We start from the raw sequence: 22,500 nt of genomic DNA, 5'->3' as shown, positions 1-22,500 counted from the left end.
TCTCTCTCTCTCTGTCTCTCTCTCTCTCTCTCTCTCTCTCTCTCTCTCTCTCTCTCTCTCTTAAAGCAATGTATGTTTTTTGGATGATGATTTACTAATTTTAAAATATCAATATTAATGTAAACAGCAATAATATAAATTCATTAAAGAAAATGCTAAAGTGAATTAGCAAGATTTTAGTTTATAAATAAAAAGAATTATGTAAGAATAAAAGAAAATGCATTTAACCCCGTGTCTTGTTTTTGAACACGTAGCCAGCTTGGTTGGCTGGGTTCCAACTGTCAAATCCAGTGTTGCCATCTACGGATCATTGAAATTCTCTCTCTCTTTCTCTTTTGCTGATATGAGATAATTTCTATGGTACATGTGTATGTTTATTAATATTTTCGCATAATAATAATAATAATATAACTAATCTCAAAATTCACATGAGATAGTATTTTAAAGAAGTACAATAATCTATCCATTTCACTCTAATAAATAAGGACAACCCTCTCTCTCTCTCTCTCTCTCTCTCTCTCTCTCTCTCTCTCTCTCTCTCGTCTCTCGCCTCACCACGAGATACTAGCATGCGCTAGTGGTAACTCTCGCCCTCTGTTTGGGCTGGAAGTGTATGTATAAGTATATTTTTAAGGACATTACTACATTTTATGGTAAAATAATACTTTACAGTACTAGTTTACAAATAATATTACGTTTAATGAGATTAAACAGTAACAATAACATTCTCTCTCTCTCTCTCTCTCTCGTCCCCCTCTCGTCTCTCTCTCTCTCTCTCTCACGTATGTTTATTTTTTTGTAGTAGTAAATAAATTATTTACCTTATAACTGATTTTCAAATATTAATAAGATTAATTAAAAATAGCGTTTCCCAGTCTTTTTATCCACTTGGAGGAACATGGGCGGGGGAGTAAATGAGTTTGATATACGAATTGGTGGAGGGGAGGAAGCGAAGTCTAGGCAGTTATTCTCTCTCTCTCTCTCTCTCTCTCTCTCTCTCTCTCTCTCTCTCTCTCTCTCTCTCTCTCTCTCTCTCTCCATTATTATTCTCTCTGTCTCAGAAATAATTAATAATTCATAATTTCACTCTTGAGGGTCAAATATATGATGTTGCCATTCATTGGTCTCTCTCTCTCTCTCTCTCTCTCTCTCTCTCTCTCTCTCTCTCTCTCTCTCTCTCTCTGTTATTTGCTGTAGGTATATATTTTTAATGGTAAAATGTTTAAGATAACTTTAAAATTATATTAATATATAACCTCAAAGATTAATGCAGTAATAGGTTAGTATTTTAGGTATATTTGAAGTAGGATGTTATTAAAGGTATACATTTGGCATCTGAACTTTCAAGAGAGGCAGTTATAAGCATTTTTAGTGGTGGTTTTAACTATTCGCGGGGGTGACTGGTACACATCCCCCGCAAATACGGGGGGAACACTGTATATATATATATATATATATATATATATATATATATATATATATGTGTGTGTGTGTGTGTGTGTGTGTGGTGTGTGTGTGTGTGTGTGTGTGTGTGTGTATATGCTCCTTTTGAGATGTTCTTTACCTGCCTCTGTTTAATCAAGGCCGATTCCGTCATTTGACTCCTGTACCGGCAGTTGCTGCTATAAATTATATGTGACAAATTCCAGTTTATTCTATGGTTATGCTCATTTATATGGTTGAAAATAGCTGAGTTCTGTTGTCCATACCTAACTGACCATTTATGTTGTATTAATCTATGGGGAAGGGATTTTCCTGTAAATCTGATGTAAGACTGGTCACAGTCCAGGCATGGGATTTCGTAAACGCCTGTGTCCTTGGGGGATGTCTTTTGTTGGATGTTAATCAGGAATTTGGCTAAGGCGTTTGAGTAAGGGTAAGATTTTCCCAGGGTCTGGGTCACCGTCTTAATTCTTTTCCAGTTTGGATATCTCTGAAATTATGTTTGTGCATGAAGCCTCATCACTAATGGTATATGATAAACCTTAACCTAAAGCTTTAAACCTTAACCTAAAGCATATTTAAGGTTCTGTTCAGTTCTTTGCTTGAAAGGTTTTTATGCAATCATCTTTTTATTCCAGTCACTGTCTCAATGAGGCTTTTTAATTTGTGATCCAGGTGATGCACTGGTTTGTTTAGATTGAATCTATGGTTATTATAAATTTTGTTCAGTAGCACTGTTCTCCAACCCAGGGGAATCTTGTTCATAAAATTAAATCTGTCATTTCTCGATTTCACACACGTCATTGAAAGGAGATTCACCGTCCACTCGTAATCGCCTATGTAATAATGACTTTGGGATCACTTGCTCTTGCAGACACTTTTGCAGAAATTTTCTTTGTAACCACGTACTATTTGCTTTAACCAATATCCTTTGGAAATTGAAGAAAATATCTGCCAAAAAGGGAACATGAATAGAAAGTTTTGCATGGCAGCCATATTCAATGTAGCATGAAGAAATACATGCATGAGAATATCCTTAAATATACAGTAGAAAGTTGAATAAAACTGGGAACTTGGAACAAGTGTATTCTACATTTTCAAGTTCTCATTAAATATAATAAAAGTTGACAGACCTTTATATACAAAACCAGAAAGGGGGAGGCAGGGTTACAGTTTGTTAATCGGGGTGGCGTGTTCTTTAAGTGGAAGAGACAAGGAAAGAGGATCAAGGTATAATCCAGGATGGAGACTTAAATTCCTTGTTGATGTTGCTTCAATAAAAATGGACTCCAACAGATTCCTTTTGCAGTGGTCTTTGACACTGCAGATTATCAATGAATTATCCCAGTTAATTAAATGTAAATATACCTGATTTCTTGCATACAATTTACAATCTTGTACCATTCATAAAATTCACAATAGAATATGAAGAAAATAATTGTATACTATTTTTGATGGCATAAATTATTAGAAATATCAATTTTGTTTTAAAGTATATAGGAAGCCCACGAATCTATTTTTACTCTAACCATGCTAAAAAAATTAAGGTGTCAACATTTTCCATTCCTGCTGTAGCCATTTTAGAATCTATTGATATTAACTTAATATTAAAATATAATATTTTGAGAAATAAACTAATTAAGAATAGCCTGCCAAATTCAAACAATATTGTTTACAGTATTCCTTGTAAAGAATATAATAAGATTTATGTACTGGTCAAACCTCGAAAGAACTAAAGTGAGATGCTCTTAGCACAAATATGCCATATCAAGAGGCATAACAATTATTGGCATTGTGGGTCGTTGCCTTAAGACAATCCAGGCTACTAACTTGTATAATTCCTTGATAATCTGCAAGACCAAAGATCACCACAAAAGGAATCTGTTGGAGTCCATTTTTATCGAAGCCACATCAACAAGGAATTTAAGTCTCCATCTTGGATTATACCATGATCCTATTTCCTTGTCTCTTTTGCTTAAAGAACACACCACCCAGATCAATAAACTGTAACCCTGCCCCCTTACTGTTTTTGTATATAAAGGTCTGTCAACTTCTATTATATTCAGTGTGAACTTGAAAATGTAGAATAAACTACAAAAGTTCTTGTTCCAAGTCCTCAGTTTCACTCACCTTTCTTCCATGGATTTAAGGATATTCTCAAGCACATGTTCCTTCATACTGCATTGACACACACACACACATATATATATATAATATATATATACTAATATATATATATATATTATATATATATATATATATATATATATATATATATATATATATATATATATATTATTATATATATATGTATATATATATATATATATATATATATATATATATAAATATATATATATATATACATATATATATATATATATATATATATATATATATATATATATATATATATATATATATTATATATATAAGATATATTTTAAATATTTAGAACAGTATATCTATATATCTAGAAAGCTAGACAGATACATACGTAGATAGATATCTGTTTGTGTGCGTGTGTCACATTAGCATGCACCTCTTCCATATTTACTTTTAACCCTGGATAAGTGTGATAGGTCACGCACGACCCGAAGAGTGTTTAAAAAAAAAAATTTTTTCCCATAAATCATCGTCTATCTCAAATCTGGGTGTGATCGACCTGCAAGAGGCCAGCAGAACACACGCTACAATCATGTCAGAACCTGCGTTTGCCTATACACTTATTTTTTTAATATATTTGTAATAAATTTTTAATTTGTAGATGGGTATGATTTATCTTTTCAGTACAAATATAGCGAAACCTATCCAGGGTTAACAGTTTGTCAGTGTGGTTGGCAGGGCTTGAATGGATTCCAACATACCTGAATGCTAAGACTCCTGTACTTTCATTGGGACATATTAGAAATATTTACTATATTTTTGTTTTACATAGAGCACCATTATTATATCTATTAAAGTAGAGCACCATTATTATATCTATGAACTTTAATAAGGATTGATTTCTGGAAAATAAGAAACGATATATATATTAGCAACTTCCTCACTAGCATATTTCTTAATTAGACATTTGAGAATAGATGGCTTTGTATTGAATAAAGTTAATAGGATATTGGTCTGTTCATAAAAAAATTGTAATTATAAATAAAAGGACCTTGAGCAAGAACTTATTTGAAGACTAATAAACGAATTATAACATTTTTATGAAGCATAAATCACTGATAAGAATCCATTTTCGCATATAATTTTTTTGCATTTTTAGAAATTCTAAATATATCTTTTATGAATACTATTTAAAACATATCAGTGAAACTGGACACGACAAAGAAAAATTATTTATCTTTCCGTTGATATCATAATGATGAATCACCTTAAACTAAATTACTGACAGTGTTAGACTATTCAGAAGTATATGTAGGGAGACTAGTACTTTGAATAACAACTAAGATCAAGGTCTAGAGCTCTCGGCCAAACAAGCCTATCTTGTGGAGTGATAAGGGTCAAGTCCTGCCTTTGTCATTTAGAAATGTTTGTGTACAAAAATGTCAATTCAAGTAGAAAACCAAGCAATGGTCTATAGTGCTTAAAAGTAACATGCCGACTTCAAAACATAGAAATCACTGATAAGAATCCGTTTTCGCATATAATTTTTTTGCATTTTTAGAAATTCTAAATATATCTTTAATGAATACTGTTTAAAACATATACTCTGCAAAGTGAGAAGCACATACTACTGTAGTTTGTAGTGTACAGACATGAAAACCATTAAATGAAACTGCCATGAAGATCACTTCACAGATATCTGCCACTGGACGGTGAGTGGATGCTAATGCTCTGCAAAGTGAGAAGCACATACTACTGTAGTTTGTAGTGTACAGACATGAAAACCATTAAATGAAAGTTCCCAGTTTTAATGGAGCTCATGGAAAAGGCAGAGAAGTGTATATCCTGGTGATGGTCTTAATTATAATTACCATTGTTGGGAGAAAGAAAACCACCAAGTTGCATAAAGATTCAGCGTAACCAAATATCATTTATTCAAGCTTTGAATCAGTCAATTTCGGCAAGGTGCTCTTCAGTGGGGTTTAGCTGTAATATAATTTTTTCATTGCTGAAAGACAGCAGTTTTAATTGACTTTGAAACAATTTAATTTTGTTTTTTTTTATTTTATAGGGTTGCCGACCATTTTTCAACTGTTTGCTCAGCATATACCAGCAGAAGAAAGAAGTAGGGCTTTTGGATATATGGTTGCAGCCGGATCGATTGGACAGACATTTGCTTCTCTGGTTAGTTTTAATATGGCAATTGGTTGTTTTTATATGTCGTATTATGTTACAAACAGGTAAAAAATTGTATACTGTTCATTGCCGTGTCTTGTGATTTACATACTAAAAGAATGTTATTTCCAAAGAATGGACCCTCAGCATTTAGTAAAACCTGTGTTATATTTCATAGATTCAAACCATTTTTTATACTAGACACATTATTTTGGTAGGAAAGAATGACAAGCAAAAAATTAATTTAAAGAGAGATATCCCCATCTTCCAACTTCCTTTTTAATGATGCATTTCCACCCAGCTGGGGGAGACGTTGGACCTTGATCTCAGGCATTACTTCAAAATATTTTTATTTAAAATTCTCTTATTTTGGTACTTGCAACCAACCATGATCTTAACAATGACCAGATATTTACTTAGATGCTAACTTTAGTGGAGGGGAGATCAACTCCTCCATTGGTATGATTGTCAGGTAAAAAGATTCAGTACCAGAATCTCTCATGTTGTGTAATCAAAAACTAATCGAAAACTTTTGGAATGGCCTTTTAAGATGTGTTTTATACTAAGAAAGTTAGTAAGTTGGTTCAGATCCAGTTACCTATCTGGAAATCCCATATCTTACATTGAGTAATGGTAATGGGATGGGAGCAGAAGTGTATGAGCATCATTTTGTAGTATGCTAGACTTTTAAGTCATCTTTAAATTAGGCTGAAGTATTCTCAAGTCTAATTAGGCTGAAGTATTCTCACCCCAGACTTCTAACTTTGTAATAATAGAGTTTCTTCTTTAAATTGAAAACAAAGGCCTTGAAAAGGAAAAGATTCTTGGAGAATTGATGATGAAGGTTTGAAAGGTAAGTAATGAAAGTTTAAAGTGGATACCTTCAGACTGGTGGCATGGAAGTTACATTTTATTGCTGTAATAGAATACAGGAGTACTTCCTTTCTAATGATCCTCAGTTGGTCTGAAGGGAATAAGAATTGTTAGGAGAATCATTCATGCATCGTGGAAGGAGGCACTCTGAAACTAAGTGACAAATTGATGGTTAGTACATGCCACTTGAGATAATTACATAAATCAAGCAAGAAACAATGTGCACAATACCAGTAACAGTGAGATAATAATAATAATAATAATAATAATAATAATAATAATAATAATAATAATAATAATATGCTTTATTTCGGCTCGGGGCCATATACATTGAATATACAAAATACAGACAGTAGCATACACAATCTAGATACATGTGACATGATAAAATAGAAAAAGAAAATGAATAATCGGCACTTATCCACAAGGTAGCTGAGGTAGATAAAGATTAGTAATCATAATCTGGTAATAACAGTAATAATATTGGTGAGAACAAACAAATATGCATTGAGAGTAATACCAGTTGGTGCACATATTATATAACTCAAATTTCAACTAGAGACCTTAGGTGCTTACAGTAGTCAGGTCCAGAGGGCTTAATACATAAATTAAATGTAAATAAAACTTTAACTTGATAGTAATCACAGTAATAATGAAAAATTAAAATATCAGCAATAAATGTAATAATGACAAAAACTGCAGATGACATCTTGCCAATACAGAGATTAAGTCTTTAGGGGACAAAAGCCTCATTTCCCATCTTTCCACAATTTAGATTTTCTTCTTGCTTCACTCCTTAGGATGCTTTGGTATGAGCGAGTTGCTGCTGTTTCTCACTCGGGTTACCAGACTGGACATTGTTCGCCTAAACCAATGATTTTTTTAAATTGTCCAGGTGGTTTTCTATGAACATCTGTGTGGCGGAGTGGTAGGGGGGAGTGTTTGTGAGGCGTCTCAGAATGTCATTGTGCACAACAGTGATGCGTCTCATGGTCTCTCGGGTATAGTTCGTCCAGAGGGAACACCCATAGATACGTAGCAGTACGAGCGAAATAGCAGCAGTTTCACGGTCTCGGTGACAGAAGGCAAACCTCCTTGCAATCATGTTGCCAGCTGCACATAGTTTACGACGCTATGTTCAATGTCTGCCATATCTTTTAGGTCGTCGGTGATAATGTGACCCAAATACGGAAATTTGTGCACAAATTCCAGCCGATGGTTTCCGAGGAAAAATTTGAGGTTCGCCAATATGCTTAAGCGATCTCGGGAGCAGCAACATGCACTGGGTCTGGTTCGTTGTAGATTATATCAAATTACTCTGCATATTGGCGGCAAGTGTCGATGAGTCGTTGGAGACCTGTAACTGATGGGGGAAATCAGAACCATATCGTCGGCGTAACAGAGGTTGTTTATAGTTGTTTCATTGACGGTGCATCCGATTGGGAGCGAGTTCAGTTTGACATTCAAGGCATCTGTTTGTACGTATTAAAGAGGTATGGAGAGAGAAATGCCCCCTGCCGAAGCCCGTTTTTAGGGAGCCGAAGGTGTAAGATAATACGTTCCCCATTTGACACAGAATTGCTGTGTGGAGAACCAGCAATGTAAAATGCCAATTAGGTACAGGGGTGTGCCCCTTTTATGCAGCTTCAGGAAGAGCTTCAGGTAGTTTACTTCGTCAAACTGTTTTCTTTCAACATCTAAAAAAAACAAAACAAAGGAAAACATGGAAAGAGGTGGATGATAGGTAGTAGTTGCAGCAATTCTTTTCAGTATGTAGATGCAGGTGTCGGTGAGTGGTTTGCTTTAAACCCGAACTGGTTGTCAGTGGTGTGTAGAAAGGGGAGAAGTCTCACTAGAAGACCAGACTCAAGTATCTTCGATTGCGATCGTTGTGATTTGCAATCGGCCGGTAGTTGCCAGGGTCAGCTGCATCCTTTAGCTTGTTTTTGATTAATGGTATCAAGTGAACTAAGAGTAGGGAGTCTGGAAGAAACCGTGGTGAATTATGCACGCATTGAATAGGGCAGCTAGCAAAATGTAAATTATCGGATGGCAGAGTTTGAAGGCCTCTGCAGGAAGACCATCACAGCCGGGCAATTTATTATTAGGTAGGCTGTTTATGGCATCGCTGATGTTACCTGGCATAAAACGGTCTGCAAAATGAAATTGAATGTTGTCAGTAAGGAGGTTGTCTACATTCCTTCGGGAATCTTGATCATTTATGCAATTCAGGATATTGTTGAAGTGATCGCCCCACATACTTGCAATAGCTTCGTCTCCGACTGCTTCCCCTACTCTCTGTGATAGCTTTTTAGTTTTGGGATTTAAAGACTGGATATCTTTCCAAAGACGAGGATAATCACCAGATTCTAAGTTTCTAGACATTGCATCGGCTCTTAGTTGTTTTTCATATAACCTGCAGTGCTTAAGAGCAAGTTTGAACTGCGCTCTCGCCTGTCTCATTAGCAATGCAGTGTGCCCTTCCCTAGGGCTACCATTTTGCCTCCACAGTAAAAACATTTCTCGTGAGTATGTATACAGATCTTTAACCAAGTCATTCCCTTCAGGTATATTACGAGAATTACCTTGACGAAATCTGTAGGCAGTCCTGCCCGAAGCAAGCAAAGCGGAGATTATGTTCGAATAGAATTCATTCAGATCCCTCTTTTGGTGGTCATTTCTACAGTTTGTGTTAGTACAAAGTAGTTGAATATGTGTCATCTGATCAGTGTAAGGAGTCATAACCACTTGTAAAACCAGAAGATCCTATTATAGGGGAGATATTTGTGCTATCAGTCTTTCTTATCATTGCCAGAAGTGATAAAATAAGTTTAGAGTGGGCAGAGGCATATGCATTGCATATTCAAGGGAGACATGTAAGGACAAAAGACCAATAATAATGATAAAAAAGCCTGAAGACAGGGCAGTGAAGAAATAATGAGGTAAGACTTAGCTCACATACTGGCAACTGATGAGTCTTAGTCCTAAGGTTGGGCAGTGATTACAAGTGGGTGTAGCCACATATGCACAAAGAAAGTAAGGGAGAATTAAGTCAAACAGGACAGGAGCCTTGTCATATGCTGCTCAAAGACATGATTGCTGTGGCTCTCAATGTGCAGTCATCAGTGGCAGTGTATGATACAAACAGGCAAGAATCGAGGCCCAACATTACAGGAGCTTGTTGCCCATGTAACCTGAAACTTTTTCCTCATACAAGAAGTCAAGACATAGCCAGACATGATAGGAGTTATGTCGCACAAATGATTTTTAAAGCCATGTTGCTTACGTGGGCTGACTTCACAGTTAAAGTTAAGTATATCTTAGTTTAACGAGACCACTAAGCTGCTTAACAGCTCTCCTAGGGCTGGTCCAAAGGATTAGATTTTTTACGTAGCTAGGAACCAATTGCCTTTTAAGCAACAGGACCTACAGCTTATTGTGGGATCCGAACCACATTATATCGAGAAATTAATTTCTAATTACCAGAAATAAATTCCTGATTCCACACTGGCAGTTATGGAAGTGAACTCAGGCTACCAGTTTTATAGTCGGGTACGGAACCCACTCGTCTAGCAAGGAACTGACTACACATTTAATAAAGGACACTAGTAAGTCTTCAGAGTTGAGCATTGCAAGGAAATGGCAACTTTTAGAGTGGACTGATGTTCATGCTGTGTTCATGACTAATCTGGAATTCAAACTGATTGCACTCCACTATCAGCATGAGAGGAGTATATTGTGACTATCAGAAGGATGGAGATAACCTCTTAGTAGGGCTAGCAACAACTTGCCTCTTTGTACTATGAGATGCATACATAAAGAAGCAAGAGCCACTACCACCAGCCCAAAAGTGCTTCAAAAGGCAGGTCTTCTAAGAGCTCAGGGAGGTCTCCTAATTGCTTATACAAGATCTGTCCTATTTAAGAAATTGGAGAAAAGGAACTCATCCACTACCCACTCCTGAATGTTCCAATGGCAGAAGCAAGAGCAGTAGCACCTGTAAGGAAAGACCTGAGCAAGGGTGGCGTGTTCAGAATTAACTGGAATGCTGTTGAGCTTTATTGTATTATAAAACACTGAGATTAGTTATTAGAGACATCACCCAGACTTCTGGTTAAAATACATGATTTCAGCACAAAGTTCCCATATTGGAATCACTGTTATGAAATAATGTGGCAAATAAAAATGTTAAAAATCAGTTAATGCACATAATCCTTCAATTATCCAGATTAATAGAGCCAAATAATGGTGAAATTTGAATAATGGTGACAAAAATCTAGGGGTGTTCAAGGGCATCTCTGTACCCTTCCCCACTTAACCTTGTCAAACTACAAATCTGTAAACCTCAGTATGCTTGTAAACAACAACTATCAAACAAACTTTAAACTGAAAACTTTATGCAAAAGGCAAATACCTACCCTTTTTCCCCCATATCTGTAACAAAATATACTGCAAAAATACACTTTCAAAATGTAACTCCTTCCTTTTCTCTCCCTAGTAAATGACAGGTCATTAGGCAGATAACCTACCTGTGGTTACCCATAACCTACCATACTTTTTCTGGGCCTTCAAGCTCGTGGTCTGGACCTATGAAAGGATCCTTTAATATCATTCTTTTCTAGGTAAAAATTAATCTAAAATTACCATGAGAAAAACCAAAATTAAGAAAATGTCAGTAAAATCTGACTCGCTCACTCTTAAAAAGAAGTGTCGGTATGGTAATAGGGGCGAGTGGGGGAACACTACCACGAGACAATCACCAATTAGAACTTCCAATCAGAATCCCCCCAAGAGAGAGCTGATACCAACGGGCGATGCAGCCGCTACTACTACTAATAGAGGGACCGCCCACGGACAGCAGCGCCCCTAGCGGACATCCTTAATTTTTAGCGCTAGCGTCCAAAGACGCATTTTTTCCTGTGCTGTGCTAATTCCGGGATTTATCTTATTCATCTAACATGGAACGCTCTGCTATTGCAACGGCTAAGTTAAGTAACTCATAAGTAATGTTTTTTACCACATTTTATCTTCCGGGTACCAGTATTTTCCTCTTAAAAGGTCATATACGGTTCCCCTCCCCGGTTGTCTCGTGGTGGCGCCATGCTGCCTCGTTAAGAATTCCCGGTCCTCCATACTGGGACTTCTTATACTTATGGGCTTACTATATTACGTTCATTGTCTTTTACATCGAGTTTTAGCTAGTTTAGCCCTCCTACCATATCTCTTTGTTTGGTATTTAGGGCTATTATTATTATTCCGGCCCAGCATCCCATTGGCTCTTGCTCTTCATCGGCTTTCGCTGGCTCGAGTAGGCTTCTGTTTCCTGGAACAGTCTGCCTCCTCCTGGGCTTCTTTCTCTTTTACTAAAAGTGTCTTTTCCATTCTTTTCGATGTATATATTTATTATATTAGGGTGTTAGGCTAGCCTAGGTGCTGTTCCTTGTATTGGTACAGCCTGGTTCACGTTGCCCTCTCACGGTTGTGTTGCTCGCGGCCTAGGCCACTTGCGGTCACGTGTTCCATCGCACCTTACCCTGCCCCTGCCCTCCCTTACTGGTATAGGGAGGGGCTGGGGACCCTTGGTTGTCATGACAACCTCAGTCGCCTTTTCTCTCTCCCTCTCTGAGGTGGCCAGGGGTTCTCCCAGCGGGGGGTATAGGGCGACCACTCATGAGGTACCGGGTCTCCGAGCGGGTAGTCGGTGAGGCGGGGAGGAGTAGGCCATCCCTCCCCCCTCTCTCTCTCCCGCCGTGTTAGCGAGACCTTCCTCCCCCCCTCCCCAGTTGCTCAGCCACCTCCCGCTATACGAAAGGAGCCTTCCGTCGCAGCCGGGGCACCTTTGGTTATAGATTATGGCTCGCCAGCGGGCGGGGTGGGCACTACTAGTGGTCGGTTGCTTGCCTACTATATCCTTACATCTCTCCCCGCTACCGGAAGGGAGCTTGCTTCTTTACCCGCGCTCTTCTAGTAGACGGGTGGAGAGAGGTTTGTATTATTATTAGTTTTAAGGATATACCCTAATTTTACAATGAATTTGGGTAATGTTATTATTATATATCTACCATCCCCGCCATTTTCCGTTGTGGTTTCCAATTACCACCACTCCTGGTGTTTCCTTTTGTGTCCCCGCCATCAGCGGGAGCTATAGCCATAGGCACACAACCAACTGGTTACCACACGTATTTTGGCGGGGCTCGGTTTGGTTTAACTAACTTTATCGCTCCGGCACCAGCGGAGCATCTGTTAGACTGTAAGTGTTACTGGTACTCATGTATCTTTACCACTTACAGGCTACCAAACTGTCAGTCCCAGGCGTGCAACGCGACGTGTACGACCCCTGCGGCACGATGAGTGCAGGTCTCACGCCCCCTGTGCCAGTCATACAACGAGATGATCGTCTGGCACCCAGAAGCCTGCGCCATCTGCTACGACCTAGTCGGTCAGCTGGGAGATGGGGTAAGTCCATTATAGGCTTCCTTATCATTTTACTAACAATCTTAGTCATAAGTTTGTTAACCCCGTTCCGCGACTAGAAGCTCATCTCGCCTTTCTTTCAGGCTACTGGTGTGAGGGAAGTCGCCCTCGCCCACCCTGAAAGCCGTGGGTTGGGCGGTTCGGGAAGAACGCCGCCAAAGGCCAGCCATACATCTTGACAAGAAGCTGGCCGTCCAGATATTCCCGGCGGGCAAGTCAACTGGGTATGTTGACCCATTGTCCGCGGCCCCTCATGATAGCCTCCATCCAGCAAGACCTCCAGCAATCCTTTGGGGTCGTTAGCTTCCCAGGAGTCGGTCCCGGACGTCGCTGCCCTGGACCTAAACATCGAGCCCATGGCGGTAGGGGTGGAGGATTTGTTGGTTGAGGTAGGTGTCGCGCGCCCAAGGTCTTTTCTTGGGTGCTCCTGGATCTTCTCCTGTCCCTTCTTCGAGTGCTTCTTTCCAAGGCTTTGTGGGATCTGAGATCCCTACCGCTCTACCCGCTCTCTCTGTACCCCCAAAGGTGAAGGGACAGAGAGAACCGAAGACTCTGGCTAAGACAACTTCTAGGAAGTCGTCTTCGTCTTCTTCGGCTAGGAAGTCTTCGACTTCCTACGCCGACGCGGTGAAAGCTAAGCTGAGCTCTTCTCACTCGAAGAGCTCTAGAAGCAAGGCTTCTAAGGAGAAGGCTCGCGCTCCCGCCGAGCCAGTGCCTTCTCCCGCCTCCACCGCTTCCACTCCGGCTACGCCGGTAGGAGGAGCAGGGCCTAGCACCTTTGATCCCACTGCTTTCTCAGCAGTGGTGATGCAACAGGTGGGCGAGCTGGTTGGCTCGCAAGTCTCCGCCCTGGGGACGAGATTCGAGCAGATGTTCGCACAATTGTCGAGCACTCTGTCTCAATCAGGCCAGTCGATTCAAGATCTCTCAACAGGGTTAGAGAGAATGAGGACCGTAGTAGCCGGGCTATCTCAGGTTCCCTCTTCCAGTCTCCCCAGTGCCAAGCACTGGCATTCTCCAACTCCCGCCATACGACTCTCTGCCAGCTTTCTCCATGGAGAACCCATGGAGAGTAGCTGCCTACGCTCCTTTTAAGGATGGGATGATCTCTATCCCGGAGTGTGGAACTCGGAGGATGAGGACTTCGAGTTTTACCCTCCGGGTCTGACGCAGCCTTTCATCGGTTATGCTAGGCTGACGGTAACGGCTCTGACTAGGGAAGACAAGATCTCTAGAGAGTCTGTCCTATACAGTAGAGATCATGCTCAGCGGGAATGGGTTCACTGCCTTGAGGACTGGGAGTGCACGAACACTAAACTCCAGGCCTATAAGAGTCCCTTTACTATTTTCGCGACGGAAGAGGAGGCTTCTCTTCCGTTCGCCACGAAAATAGTAGAGAAGTCCCTTCAGGCAGTCCTCAAGGATGAGCCCATCCCACAGTTGAGGGAGGCGGAGTCTACTTCTCCGCTCTTCCCAGCTTTCGGAGAATTGTGGGAGAACTTGCCAGCTCCGTTCACGCTTGGTAAGCTCAAACCGACTGCGCCATGGACCAGTTTTCGGCGAGAAGCCTGCCAAGGCTGCGGATTCCCTAATTCAGGCAGAGTTTGATGCGCGAACCAGGTTTGGCAGGTCCCTCAATTCCCTTATAATTACGGAAATGGCTGCTCTCTCTTATGCCACGACCCGGAACCGCTGTTCAAGATTTTGGCAAAATCTCAGTTCAGACGGTACTAACAGAACGCTTTCGACTTCTTCCAGGCTAGGAGGAATTGCCGAAAGCATGTTCTGCAGGAGTGTACTATTAGGCACGAGCCAGAATAGACTCTTGGCTTCTAGCATGTGGGGAGCGGATCTCTTCCCAGAGTCCGCTGTCAATGAAGTGCACCACGAAGCTGCTAGGCTCAACCAGAGCCTTAGAGCTAGGTGGGGTATTTCCTCGAAGAGGAAACAAGAATCCGTCCCCACTGCTGGTAAGAAACCAAAGAAGGCTGGTAAGAGGTTCCAGCCGTATCAGAAAACACCAGCAACAGCAGCAATTTGTGCAGGCTGTCCCGGTTACCCAACAAGGACAACCTGCTAGTTCGAAACAGAACCAGCCCATCCTCTGTTGTCCCCTCTCAATCACAGTCGTCCACCTCCTACGCAATCTCGCCGGCCTTCAACCCTACATATGAGGCTCAAGGCTACAAACAACCGAGAGGTAGGGCGAGAGGTTACTTTCGTCAGCGTGGCAGCAAGGTAAGGGCGAGGAGAGCAGAGTTCAGAGGAGGGCGTGGTGGTCAACCCGCCCATCAACAATTGAGGCTCCCCAGGTAGGAGGGGAGGCTGTCCTCTTCCGCCACAGGTGGGGGTTCAGCAATTGGGCACAGAGCATAGTGTCCAAAGGATTGGGTTGGAGTTGGATCCAAAGATCCTCCTCCAATCAAATCCATTTCCACCAGGATACCATCAGAGGGCAAATTGGGACAGATTAACGACGGAAGAACTCCTTTCAGAAAGGGAAGCTATTGGCGAGAGTTCAAAGCATCTAAAATTTCTAAGGTCGCTTATTCAGCGTGCCAAAGAAAGGCTCAACAAAAAGAAGGGTAATGCTTAGACTTGTCAAAGCTAAACTCTTTCATTCGTTGCGACAAGTTCAAGATGCTTTACCCTCTCGCAAGTAAGGACCTTACTTCCGCGTGGAGCCGTCACATGCTCCATCGATCTTACAGACGCATACTATCATATCCTATAGCCAGGCACTTCCGCCCATTCCTAGGATTCAGGCTAGGAAATCAAACATTCTCATTCAAAGTGATGGCCCTTCGGTCTGAATGTAGCCCCCAGGGTATTCACAAAAATAGCAGAAGTGGTTGTACAACAATTGAGAGCTCAGGGAATCATGGTAGCAGCATACCTCGACGATTGGTTGATCTGGGCACCAACAGTCGAGGAATGTCTCAAAGCCACCAAAAAGGTAGTTCACTTTCTGGAACATCTGGGGTTCCAGATAACAAAACGAAATCCAGACTTACCCCGGAGTCTCGTTTTTTTTCAGTGGCTAGGAATCCAATGGGATTTGTCTTCCCACAATCTGTCAATTCAGTGGCCAAACGGAAGGAAATAGCAAAATCTGTCAGGCAATTTCTCAAATGCAAACAAACATCAAGGAGAAACCAGGAGAGAATCCTAGGGTCCCTTCAGTTTGCTTTGGTAAACAGATATCCTCCTGAAGGCAAGGCTGAAAGATTTAAATCGAATTTGGCGATCAAGAGCAAACACCAAATCTCGAGACAAGTTGTCAGTAATCCCACAGATCCTCCGCAATCAACTCCGGTCCTTGGTCAAAAGCAAAGAACTTAGCCAAGAAGGTACCCCTCAATATCCCCTTCCAGTGTTAACCATTCACACGTACGCCTCCCTGTCCGGGTGGGGGGGGGGGGATACTCTCAGTTCAAACAGGTTCAGGGGACTTGGTCAGTTCAATTTCGCCAGCTCCACATAAACGTTCTGGAAGCAATGGCAGTATTTCTTACCTTGAAGAGACTGCTTCCCCCGAAGAAGTCTCATCTAAGGCTAGTTTTGGACAGTGCAGTGGTAGTCATTGCATCAACAGAGGAGGGTCCAAATCCAAGCATGTGAATCATGTCATGATAGCCATCTTTGCCTTAGCAAACAAACACGGATGGCATCTGTCTGCCACTCACTGGCAGGAGTAAGAAATGTGATAGCAGGACCGCCCTGTCCCGGTCAGTTCCTCTGGAATCAGAATGGTCTCTAGACGACGGGTCATTCCAGTGGATAAGCCTGAGAGTCCCAGGTCTCCAAGTGGGATCATCTTCGCCTCACAAGCGAACCACAAGCTCCACTTGCTATGTGGCCCCAACCTGGACCCTCTGGCTTATGCCACGGACGCCTGTCGTTTGGAATGGAATCAGTGGAAGAGAAGAATTTAGTGTTTTTCCTCCAGTGAATCTTCTCTTGAAAGTCCTAAGCAAACTAAGGTCTTTCAAAGGGATAGTAGCTCTGATTGCACCGGACTGGCCCAAGAGCAACTGGTATCCTCTCCTTCTGGAATTGGGCCTCCGACCTCAACGGATCCCCAATCCCAAGCTATCACAATCAGTACAAATGAGGACTGTGTTCGCTTCCTCAGGAATTCTCCAGACCCTAACTTTATGGACTTCATGAAGTTTGCGGCTAATAAAGATGCTAATATGATTCCACAGAATATTCTCTTCCTAGAATCAGATAAGAGAGAGTCAACCATTAGACAATATGACTCAGCTGTTAAAAAAATTAGCATCTTTCTTGAAAGAATCGAACACTACAACCATGACAGTTAATCTGGGCTATACCTTTTTTCAGATCCTTGTTTGAAAAAGGTTTAGCAGCTAGCACTATTACCACTCATAAATCGGCTTTGAAGAAAATCTTTTCAAGTAGGTTTTCAGATAGATCTGACTGAATCTTACTTCCAACGTCTATCCTAAAGCCTGTGCTAGACTTAGACCTTCCCAAAGGCCTACTACAGTTTCATGGTTCTTAAATGATGTCCTCAAACTAGCTTCAGATACTGACACTCATCTTGTACATTCATAATGCTCCTGAGGAAGACATATTCTTATTAAGCCTAGCCTCAGGAGCTAGAATTTCAGAACTGTCGGCTCTATCCAGGGATGCGGGTCATGTGGAATCCTCCCATCAGGAGAAGTTCTACTTGCTCCGGATCGTAGCTTTTTAGCCAAAAATGAGGATCCTCTTGCAAGTGGGCCCCTTGGAAAGTTATCCCACTTCCCCAGGATCCTTCTCTCTGCCCAGTATCAACTCTTAGAGCCTTTCTATCTCGTACTTCTTCAAGATCCTCAGGTGCTCTCTTCATGAGAGAAAAAGGTGGTACTTTGTCAGTAAAAGGTATTAGGCAACAAATCCTTTACTTCATTAAACAAGCCAATCCTGAGCATTTCCAAAAGCACATGATATCAGGGAGTGCCAGCCTCAAATTAATTATTTCCAACATATGAACTTTGAGGATCATTAAAAACTATACCTGGATGGGAAATCCCCGACAGTCTTTTTAAACGCCATTATCTAAAGTCCTTGGAATCGTTAAAGTTTTCAGCAGTAGCAGCGGGAAACATTGTTTCCCCTGATACTGTATGTAGTCGTAGTATAGATCCAGGTCTTTCCTACCTACATCATCCAACATGCCTCACCTATTCGCCATGCTACTCCGGATATCCTAGCCTTAGCCGCTGAATCATATAGTGGATTGTCCTTATTTTTTTTGCTAGGGACATCCACACTTGTACTGATAGTGTACTTCAGTGTACCTACCCTTATTTTTATGCTAGGGTAGGACACAATGTGTTTGTATATTTTGCCACACTTGTACTAAGATGTACTTCAGTGTACCTACCCTTATTTTATGCAAGGGTAGGACACAAGGTGTTTGTATATTTTGTAAATATTTTCAAGTAAATCCCTTTGGTTTATATTACATGCATCACTGTAATTTACTATAATTACCATTTTAAGTACTTTAAGATTACTAACGTTCTGTTATTTTACTGTTTAGTATAAGTTAGTTTAAGTGCTTAGTTTGTATGCTGTAATTCATTTACTATATATATCCATCATTTTACACTGCTTTCCATTTGTTCTTTTGTTTCCCATCTTGTCTGTTTCTCTGGTACTCTTTCATAGGCCGACACGAGCTGAGCCCAGAAAAGGGATTTTGACGAAGGAAAAATCATTTCTGGGTGATTGGCTCGTGTCGCCCTATATGAAACCCCCCCTTTATTGTTTTCCCCCCCCTTGCAGGACAAGATGTTTTTAGATTAAGGATGTCCGCTAGGGGCGCTGCGTCCATGGCGTCCTCTAGTAGTAGTAGTAGCAGCTGCATCGCCCGTTGGTATCAGCTCTCTCTGGGGGGATTCTGATTGGAAGTTCTAATCGGTGATTGTCTCGTGGTAGTGTTCCCCACTCGCCCCTATTACCATTACCGACACTTCTTTTTAAGAGTGAGCGAGTCAGTTTTAACTGACATTTCTTAATTTTGTTTTCTCTGGTAATTTTAGATTAATTTTTACCTAGAAAGAAGTGATTATTAAGGATCCTTTCATAGGGCGACACGAGCCAATCACCCAGAAATAGATTTTTCCTTCGTCAAAAATCCCTTTTATTACCATTAATGAATGTTTATATAGCAACTTCCTTATCATTTATTACCATATGGTTCTGTTGAAGGAGATTGCTGCTTCAGCTGGATTTATTTTATAGAAGTTCTTTCCTGTTCTTCTTATCACGGCTTTTTCCATATTATTTAGGTTGGCGAGTAACGTGCCTATTGATACATAGGAAAAGTCAAGATCGATGAATTTAATGAAATTTATATAAATTCAAATCTGGTGTGTATATCCGTAAATTAATACAGATCTAAGCCAATATTTTATGCCAACGTTTCTTTTGGATTCGACCAGATATTCTCAAGCCTGAGGCTTTGAGTAGACTGATGATGGTTGTTGTTCTTGTTTAAGATTAAGCCAGCCTTCTGCTGGCACGGGCTCTTGCTCCTGGAGTATCCCTGGTGCTACCCTAATTTATAGTCGGGAGGTCAGGAGGGGGTATTTGTGAGCTGGATTTTCATTGGTCGGGGGGTGCGGTGCCTCTTTACTATTGGCAGCTGGAAGGAATCTTCAAGCTACTTTCTAGAGTTGAAGCTGTCGCCAGGCGTGTCGTCAATGCGAGCCGAAGTTGAATTTTCATTGACTGATGGACGCTGCGTGACGTCACGGTGGGCCGAATTTTCATCTGCTACCAGGCGGCTAGCATGATCAGGTATGACTTGGTTTGTGTCTTCTCTCGTTCTGGCATTACCATAGTTTGGCATATTTCCTCGTAGGTTTGTGGGGAGGAAAAGCACCTCTTGGATGGTGGGCCTCCAACAGACAGAGACGTCTCTGATCCGGGGCTCTCCCGATTATCCTTGTGTACGGCCAAAGTATGGTTCCTAATGGCCCCTTCCTCTGCATGGTAGGAGATCCTCTTAGACAGACGTGTTATGGTCATACCAATATAGGCACCGGGGCATCCGCGGGCAGGGCATACGAATTGGTATACCACATTAATGTGCTTCAGAGGGTCTCGCACTGGCTGAGTTGGGTTATTCCTCATTATCAGGTCCCTAGTTCGGCGGTTCTTATAATGAATGACAGAATCGATGAATTTGTTTTCTTCAGTAGGGGAAATGTTTTCCATAATGATTGTCATGGCCTTCTCATCCTCACGGTACTGTGAATGCATCGTAGCCTTGTAGAAGATCTTGATGCTGTTCTGGGGCTGGGGCTGGGGCTGTGGGCTCTCACTTCCATTGTACCATCTGTCCATGGCTGCTCGTGCTTCGTTGTTGACGAGTTTATTGGGATGCCCATTGTTGACAAGCATCCATGAGACACATTCGAGTTCTTGGTGGGCGCTCTGCCAGTGTGTAAGGGCTCTCCTTGCGAAAGCCTTGACATTCGTACTCTTGAGTCTGTCGGGGGGCACTCGCTGTCACCGTTGAGGCACATTCCTAAGTTGGTTTTCTTCGTGTAGACCGAAGTATGAAGGCCATCTTCGGTTTTACTCACAGGAACGTCCAGGAAGAGGAGCTGGTCGTTGGTACTGAACTCGGTGTAGTTCAGCACACTGCACCTTTGGAACATGTGTCAGACAGCTTCTACCTCTTAATTAAGGGGGCCGGCTGGAACCTCTATATATGGAGGTATGGGGCGAAAAATGCAAAGTCATGAAAAAATTCATGGAGCTTCATATGGCAATTGAGAATACGTATACGAAATATTTCGTCAAAATTCCTCTTACTTTCGTAGTTACAAGGTAATTAGTTAACGTAACTCAATAAGCCTAAAACATTGATCCGTACAAGAGAATGCAATATTTCTTCTAATATCGTAAATTTTGATAATTATTGTCAAAGAAATTGGGAGAAATGGCATCTGTAGACATTCCCCGAGTCGAGAAGGAGACTACAGGCTCAAGCTACCAAGTCCAGTCCTGACTTAGTGCGATCATAGACGTCAAGTAGTCTACACGTTCCATTTCACGTCTGACATTCGCCTGCTTTCACGTATGTTTATGTATGTTTCGGCAAGAATTTCATCATGCCAATGAGGAAAAGACAAGGGAAACATCTCGCTAACATACAGACGAAGAAAAATCGCTCAAGTATTATTACAGAATATCATAATATATGCGTAGTTAGTGAAGAGAGAGGGGAAGGTTGCTTAGTAACGCCCCCGTCTTGCTTGACAGCACACGTCACACTGTGCCTAAGGCTACGATCTTTGAGCAAAGAGATCTTCATTTATGATAAATAACAAAGTTTTGGTTTTTTAATACCCAAAATGGAATATGAAATTCATATAATAATCATGATTTATTAAATTGTCTTTGTAAAAAAAGTGTACGCCTTCGAGTTTCACCTCTTCATTCTCTTGCAATTACGTTTGTTTATCTTTGTTTCGGGCAAGAATTTCATCATGCCAAAGAGGAAAATACAAGGGAAAAGAAAACGTCTCGCTAACATACAGAAGAAGAAAATTCGCTGTAATAAGCAGAGTTTAGTGAAGGGGAGAGAGGGAGAGAGAGAATTGCGTAGGAAGGAGTGCCCCATCTTGCCTTCAAGCAGTGCCCCAGGCTGCGATATATGAGCAACAGGGATCATCATTTATGATTAAATTATGATAAATAAAATAGTTTTGGTTTATTAATACACAAAAACAAATATACATTCATAATAATCATTATTTATTAATATTGTCTTTATAGAAATACGAAGGAAAACTTTGAACGCCCGTATCTCAAAACTATACTTATTGACCTTCAAAATCTATCTTCTCACTTAGTTTTAAAGCTATAACATTGGAATTTGGTATATAACTCAGAAAGACATTATAGAACAATCAAATAGAGCCCTTTTTTCCAATTTTGTTCGTATTTTTTTTATAAATTTTTTTCTCCTGATTTATAGGGTTTATTTTTTGACCATATTGAAAAATTCATATCTAGCAAAAAAATGACTTTTAGAAAAAAACTCTCCATTCGGTTGGAGGTACAATCAGGTCTATATATGGTAGTAATCCCAGGTCTTAATATTAAATATCAAGGGAGGAGATAGTAATTTGAAAAATGGTTATTTTCGGGATAAATCGCCTGGCGTCACAAAACCGAAGGTCAGAGGCGAAAATCATATGCGGTTTGGAGATGTCCCAAGTCACCTTATTAAGTGGTATGAATATCAAAGTCCTGTCCTTAAAAAAGGGCATTAGCCGGCCGGCCCCCTTAAGGAAATTATGTAGGATCAATTGCTTATGAACTATCTAAATATCTTACTAAACTGTTTTCCCCGCTACTAGGAACTGTATCTAATTCACACATCCAGAATTCTCT

General features: G+C 40.8%; 1 protein-coding gene across 1 annotated transcript in view; it reads left to right on the top strand.

Annotated features, from left to right (window-relative positions):
* LOC135222582 (uncharacterized) overlaps positions 1 to 22,500 on the top strand; it is a 384,420-nt gene that overhangs the window by 165,511 nt on the left and 196,409 nt on the right. Inside the window, exon 4 of the mRNA XM_064260656.1 lies at positions 5,621 to 5,733. Coding sequence (XP_064116726.1) covers positions 5,621 to 5,733 — 113 coding nt within the window. The remainder of the gene's footprint in view (positions 1 to 5,620; positions 5,734 to 22,500) is intronic.

This window comes from Macrobrachium nipponense, chromosome 8 (genome assembly GCF_015104395.2).
Source record: "Macrobrachium nipponense isolate FS-2020 chromosome 8, ASM1510439v2, whole genome shotgun sequence".
NCBI classification, from domain to species: domain Eukaryota; kingdom Metazoa; phylum Arthropoda; class Malacostraca; order Decapoda; family Palaemonidae; genus Macrobrachium; species Macrobrachium nipponense.
The sequence above is the reverse complement of the archived record's forward strand: the minus strand, read 5'-3'. Positions and strand labels throughout refer to the sequence as shown.